The sequence below is a fragment of the Orbicella faveolata genome, unplaced genomic scaffold (assembly GCF_042242905.1).
Source record: "Orbicella faveolata isolate gen_17 unplaced genomic scaffold, um_ofav_v1 contig_46, whole genome shotgun sequence".
Taxonomy (NCBI): domain Eukaryota; kingdom Metazoa; phylum Cnidaria; class Anthozoa; order Scleractinia; family Merulinidae; genus Orbicella; species Orbicella faveolata.
Window position 1 is genome coordinate 10,147,136 of NW_028301576.1, and position 7,582 is coordinate 10,154,717.

Here is a 7,582-nt window from a genome sequence, read left to right on the forward strand (position 1 = left end):
CGGGGGGACTCCCATATAACAAGGACGGGGGGGGGGCCCGAAATACGAAAAACCACAAAAAACCGCTCTTTATATGTGGCCAAAAAATATGTGGAAACGCATTCCCCATCTAATGCAGCAGTAGGAGACCCGAAGGAAAGGTGTGTTCTACAATTATTTACACAAGTTGATCAAATCGAAACATAATCCTAAAAAATAAAGTGGGCGAACACTACGACCGACCGACCTAGAATGACTTAAATCTGCCGCCAAAACCTTAAATGGTCCCTAAGCATCCCGTGATGCACCGCGACTCCCTCCAACGTGCCGTCAGAATAACAACTCCCGACAAATTCGTCCCTCAGTCGTCAGAAATCACAATTTTTAAACCCCGGAAAGGCACGACGAACACCCCCGCCCTTTTTATCTGGGAGACTCCTCCCCCGGGCTAGAGCTATCCCCATTGACACCCTGTTCTTGTGCTAGTGCTGTGGTGGGCTCGACTTGAAAAATACATCGTCGAATAGGATCCCTGCGGTACGGACCGGTCATGTTGCATCTTAATCCTTCCGCACAACGACCAAGCCTATAAGATTGACCGCCACTCATCTCACCTAACAAAGAGCAATTAAAAAAAAAAAAAGTAATAATAATAATAATAATAATAATAACAATAATAATAATAATAATAATAACAATAATAATAATAATAAAAATAATAAAAAGAAAAAAAAAATAATAATAACAATAATAAAAAACTAGCCAAAATCATTCAAGTTCAGCGCTCTGTCCAGAAATCACACAACGTCTGGTAGGCCGATTCGTTTTTACCAGGTGAAGACTCCATGTCTTTACCAAAATACTAAGCTTGCCGATTTAAATAGATAAAGACCACTGACGGGTTAAACAAGATATTAGGGAGCTTAAGCAAACCACGACGACGGCAAAGAAAACGTCACCAAACAAATTAAGCTTGAGTCAATCTTATTCGCAGATAACAACCGCGTTCCCAGGAAACCCTGGGAACGAGGTTGGGTAGATGACACGTATTTGTTTATTTCCCATACGAATCCTGATTTCTTGACCAACACTTTAAACTGTGAAATGAAATAATAAATACAACGCAGAGAGGTAAAACTCTAAACCGTTACATGTAATTTTTAGCAGGTAAATTCCACTGACATTGTCATAGAAAATTTGATCTTGGTTTGATCATATTTTACCTTTAACTCCACAATACTGAAATGTTGTCTCCCACACACCATAAACTGATTGCTGGTTACAAAAGTTCTTTAAGATTATGTTCCACGCTGTATTAAGTCCCAATTTGACATCGGTTCAGTGGCCGAAGTAACAGTAAGCTAAGAAACGTTTGTCGTAAAGTGCAACAAGCAATTCACAGATGTTAGACTCTTGATTAGGTGTGATATTTCTCTTGATTAGGTGTGATATTCTCCCAGCCAAAGATTCTGGAGCTGAGTGACCACCGACAGGTGTCAAGGGGCGTGGCAGTTCTTCAGCTTGAAAGTTTTTTGGTTCTGGACAGGTACCTTGGGGTTGAAGAAGGGTGAACTATCAACAATCTAAGAGGCAGCATGGAACACTGCTATTTTAAAGTAGCGGAATTCTTTGCTTTTTGCGATGGTGGCAGATTTTTGTCTATGCCCGTAAACACCGGCCTAACAGATTCAGTAGGGAGCTTAAGAAAACCACGACGGCAACGGCAACGGGAACACACTGGACAAAAGATTTAATGAGCAGTACAATGGCTGTGCAAGTGCGTTATAATTCTTGGTACATTTCTTTGCCGTCCTGAGCAAAACAGCAACGTGAAATGACCAAATTCTGCGTTGTCCAAAGAACGTGAACCACAACGGCTAACTTTTTAAATTTCTTTTTCAAATTTATCTCTAGCTGTGTTCCAGGTTTAGTTTCGTGATAGTTTTGAAAGTGATAAGCAATGTAAATGACTTTAGGATATCGCGAGATTCGTAGGTAAAATGAAAATTCACTTTTTAATCGACATTTTCCTCGGCGTCGTCGTCATGGTTTCTTAAACTCTCTAGTGATTGAGCTTGCCAGGGCCCTGCCTTTTTCGCGAAAAAGTGTTTCATTCACGAAAGAACGTGCGTTATCTTGAGCTAGCGCATGCTCAGATATGCATGAATTATCTGAATTATTACTTATTTGCATATCTATCAGTTTTTCGCAATCAACTTCGTTTCTAGTAACGATTACCGTAGATTTTGAGTCGTAGTTTAGTTTTGTTGTAACTCTCTTGAGCCACCGGGTAAGTGTTAGCCATTAGGCATCGAACTTTGCTTGTTTTTCTCTCGTTTAGTTTGGGTTTTTGTTCACGTCTTTGTTAAAATTTCTTTGTTTCGAAGTAATTACTGACGAATGGAAGTAAATTGTTGTACTAAAGCGTTGACTAAGGCGTTGATAACGGTGAATTGTACAGCGAGCGAAACAAAAAGTGAAACATAAGGGCCAAAAAACAAAAAAAACCAAAAAATAATAGAAATTCTCACCTATATTTTCAAAGAACCTTTCACCTTGATGCAAGTCTGACGCCAGCACTATTATTCAGGTGGCGGCAAACAGCTGTACATTGTCGTAAACGAAAGAAATTAATATGTTTATTGTTCTCTTTGTAATCGTAGAAACTAAGATCGACTTCTTAAAAATATTGAAAACCAATCACTTTAAAGAGGGAAGAGGAACGGGCATTAAAATATCTTACCTATTTCAGCTTCTGTCAGTGTTATAATTGATTAGTTACTTATCCGGCTTAAACTTAAAACTTAGTTGTTACTTCTAGTTTCAACGGTCACTTATGGAGATGTATGTCGAAACATACGAAACGTCAAGTCAGAAAGATATAGTTTTCGTTTTTCAACAAGGCGTTTTATTGTCATGTTTATCACCGCAGTTTTCCTGTTATTTCTTGTTAAGCTACGATAGCCAAAGAAAAAGAGTATTTACGATATCTTATCTCCCTTATATTTAGTCGTGGATACGCGAAGCGTAGAAGCAACTATTGTTATGGGGCAAAATATGCAAACGTGTCACTTACTCAGATGTAAACTTTTGGCCGATAACAAGGAAAGCCTGGGTACGAGTTTCTCAAAGGCCTTCAAAGTTGAGAGCGGCCATTTTGGTTCACTTGCAACCTCGTCCCTAGGGCCTTCTTCTCGACGATTTTACATTCCTCTTTCTGGCCCCCAGGATTTCGGGCGGCCATGTTCATGTTTTCTCGATTTTCTTTCGCGTCACGCACGACGGACTGGACTACTGGTAGTCTGACATTTTGCATTACCAACGAGTGAGTTCTTGAAAAGCGCGGCACGTGACCAACTGTTGCAAAAGGCTTACTGAGCCACACCTCTTGATTGAACCACTTGCGGTAAGTTCTCGAAGGAAGAAGAGAGAGGACCCTGGAAACGTGGTTGAACCTTGCCTAGTTCCAGTCTCTTCATAAGGGAACCGGTCGTTTAGCCTAAGCGCAAGCCCCTACCATTAGCTCCCTGATAAAACTTGTCTTTTAACCCACAAAATTATTTTTCTGTCGCTCGCCCAGCCATAAACGTTTGAAAGCCCATTTTAGCAATACAACATGGTAACTTTTATCAGGCAAAAAGAAAGGTAATTGCCACAATCGTGACGGTATCTGGTCGTTTAACCCTTAATCGTTAGGCCCCTACCCAGAAGTTGATTAGCCCCCAACCAGAAGTCCAAAACACTGTCCGGCTACATTAAAAATATCACACAAACAGCGGTGATAACCATTTTAAAAACATGCTATTTATCGTCCTCCAAGCGTGAATGGGGGCCAACCACTTCTGATCACTTCTGGTTAGGGACTAACTGGCAAGGGACTAATCGACAAGGGGTAAACGACTTACAGACCATAGCCTGCGTTGGGAACGAGGTTGCGTCGTAGTCTGACAAGAAAACAAACATACAGACTCGTTCCCAGGGTCCTCTCTCTTCATCCCTCGATAATAATAGCTATTTGGTGACTAGCCGCGGACTTGTTTCGGCTGTAGTTTTTCTCCGAAGACTTCTGGTAACAGACAGACTCGGGGCTCGACTTGGGGCTGAAACACTGACATTCCTTCATAGTGGTGACGTCACCATATCTATTGCAAGGTCAGGAGCTTCCTTAAGGCTGTACAGGAATGACGGTTTAGACCTTTTGACCCTTATAATCAACCGCCAGTATTAACAGCACGTTTTCCCGAGCAGAGGGTTAAATCCCTTCCCCTCCCTACTCGGGTGAAAATGTCAGGATATCATGTGATCTTCTAAGCAGGAGTATTTTCAGTCATGGCCGGACCATTTCCGGAAAACACAAGGAACGAGAAGTTGAGGATTGAGTATAAAGTTTTTTCCTTTATTATTCTTTTGTACAAACCTTAACGACGCGGTCCAAAGACGGACTAGCAAACATACGAACAGGCTTGAGAGCGCGCGCGCGGTGCATGTAATCTACATGTTGTAGTATTTCATAAAATATATACTCTTATCGAACATCTTCGCACTTCTGTACACGGTTTCATGAAAAACTGGGCTTGGCTTGAAATTGTTAAGAAATTTACACGTGAAACTCTACCCAGCCCAGAGAAAAACACTCGAACTACTTCGTCGTACGAAGCAGGCAAAACAAACGGCTAACAATATTCCATGATCCCATTCAGTAACATGTGATCGCCCGCCACGATCATTTTAGTATATCGCATTAATTACAAATTTATATAGTGAAAGCGATGACTGAACGAGAACTAGATATTGCTGTTATTACGATCGGTGATGTATCATAAAATACAGAACCACTAACTACGGTTTAAAATTGATGGCCTTAGTCTTTGGTTGAGTTCGAACTCGATTCGAACGTCGCATAGTGTGTTTTGCGTCCCGACATTTCTGGCAGATGAAGACGTCCGGAACGTTCGATTTCCTGATCTTGGCGCAGGATAAGTGAATCCATGTTAGACACTCGGAACATTCGATCATGGGTCGTCCTGAGAAAGCAAGCAGACGAATAACATTAATAAGAAGTCGATTGAGCAGCGGCAATAAGTTTATAATGGACAGAAATTTGCATTGAAAGAACCGACACGACGTTTCACGAACGCAACAAGCTCTTCCAACGACGTCATCGTCTGTGGCTAAAGGATTATAAACTCAACTAAAATATCTTGTGTTTTGCAAAGAGAAATAAAAACACCCTTGACTAGACGGAGAGACGAACCAAGAAATAACTACTGGAAATATTCAAGAGGCATTGGTTTTGAGCGAGGGTCGCGAATCGACCACCACCGAAGAAAATGACCGCCCGTCATCAAAGCCGTATAAATGGAAATAAAACCAAACAACGATTCTCGATTGATCAAGTAACAACGCATTTGAGACGGAAAGCAATAGTTGTGTATAAGCGATGTAGGCCACCTTGAGGTGTAAAAATCACCAAACAGAAGGCATTTTCTAAACTAGGATCACTGCTGCGCTGGCTTAGCCGGAAGATTTTCACAGGGTACAAGAACAAAACGCGAGGGACTATGACATTGTATTTTTCATGGAAAGAGACTTTTTGTTGGGATTTTCACATGGAAAATCAGCTTTATCGTCTAACAGATCCAAGAAAACTCGGGAAATTGAAACCCGACTACCATCAACAGGTAATCTCCAAGTTTCACATACAAGTACAGAAATTGTCGTCTTGTTCGTTTTGTAAACAATTAAGATTTTTGTCGTCCACCACTCGTTCACATTTTGCAGTAATCACACTTTGATTAGCCTCGTAAATTTAAGATATTAAGTTATCCAGAAGCCCAAACAACCGACAAACGAGTGTAAAGCTATACGTTGAGTGGTTGTATGAAAAACATCTCTGAACATACAACATAAATGAATTCCTAGTGTAACTGGGCAGCGTTTCAAATATTGAAAAGTTCCGTTCCGGCGATGTCACGTATGGTACAGCGTAAAATGAAAATAACGCAGGAAAACTGAAATAAAGCTCGTAGCTTTTTAAAGGAACTAAAGCACAGTACTCACCAGCGAAAGGTTTTTGGCAGTAGCACGTTATCTTGTTCCATGATTCATCATCTGCGAATAATAAACACACTCTTAGTTCGCAAGGCAAAGAAAACATCCAAAGATTCAAAGCAAGAATAGCACTGTAAAGAGAATAAGCTTTAGTAATTCTAGCCTATGAGGCAATTGAGCCAGGAATGGTGTGGTGAAGAACGCCAAATAAGTGAATGTGTTCTTCGTTCTCTTACCAGAGCTGTATTCTTCGTCGACGTCGTCGAGTAATCTCTCGTCGCCACTCGTACTAGCCGGCGAAGAAGCCGTTTCGCTGTATGCTGAATCCGTACTCGATGAGACACTTTCCAGCGAGTTTGGACTTCTGTTGCGCTGGCGAACATCCTACAAACACAAGACCAAGAAATCAGGCCCCAAATTTATTCAAAGAAACACACGTTGAACAACGTAAGCGTAGGTGTCAAGAACTCGAGGTTGGTTAGTCTTAATGGAGAGCGCGAACTACAGAGCGCGAGCTCCCAACGGAAAGCACAAAATGCGACGAAGCCCACAGAAACGTATTTCTGGGCCAGATTTTGTCAGTGTTAAACTAACGATACAGAGCATACGAAGAAAGTAACATATTGCATGATAAGTTAATTCGACATTTACCTCTTGTCTGGCTTCGTACGCAAGAATAAGGCTACAAAACGTGTTGAAATCTTCCAGCGTTCTCCTTTTCTTCGTCTGTGGAACGATCTACAAAAGCGAAGTGGAAAAAGGATTAGTCGGTAACAAACCTGACACTGAAGTGAACTAGTAACAGAGTATTTGAAATCAAGGGCCAAGATGTCGCTTCTATTTGAAGTGAACAACAATAGGTCAGCTAAAAACGAAGCGCTTGAACTCGAGAAACCAAACAATGTTACTCACCGTTCTACCGTCTTGCTCTGGCGGAGGTAGCTTTCGTGAGACTGTAAGAATATAAAAGACGTTATTTAGCAAAAGAAATATTTCTAAAAGCGAACGGTTCAAGCGCTTGCAAAGCAAACGTCTGAGTCATAATCAACGAATGTTCGATGTTGTCCCAACCCGACGTAACAGTACTGCATGCTTCGAAACGAGCGGGGATAACCGATATTTTTTTACCTTTGATGGTTCCAGAGGTCATTTTCCTTGATTGTACCATACAAATGCCTGAAAATTGTCAAACCCGGCTGATTGTGCAGCTTTGAAAACCTCGCACTAAATTCCAACTCCAACACCGATCATCAGAGTTGTCGAACTACACATCGTCCAAGGGTTTCCCACAATTCTCTACGGGCCTCCAGAATATACGTCACAATTACCTCTGGACAGGAACACGATTTGATTGGTCAACAATGACATCTCTGAGCAGGTCAATAACAACACGTGACGAAATAAATACAGTAAAAAAATTGGATTTTCCGACTTCCCGTAGATCGCAATTATTGCCCACAAAACGACATCTTTCCATTTTTCATCTTTAAACAGGCGCTTATTTAACGAATAAAATCACTTCAAATTACTGTATGCGATTCAATTGGTAACC

The 7,582-nt window shown here is 41.2% G+C and overlaps 1 protein-coding gene across 1 annotated transcript; it reads right to left on the reverse strand.

The window, feature by feature from the left end:
* Positions 1-4,354: 4,354 nt before the first annotated feature.
* LOC110050555 (uncharacterized) lies at positions 4,355-7,582 on the reverse strand. Its single transcript, XM_020756481.2, has 6 exons — positions 7,159-7,582; positions 6,943-6,983; positions 6,682-6,768; positions 6,267-6,414; positions 6,040-6,090; positions 4,355-5,003 (listed from the first exon to the last, which is right to left on the reverse strand). The coding sequence occupies exons 1-6, from the start codon at positions 7,196-7,198 to the stop codon at positions 4,819-4,821; spliced, it is 552 nt and encodes a 183-aa protein (XP_020612140.1). The 5' UTR covers positions 7,199-7,582; the 3' UTR covers positions 4,355-4,818.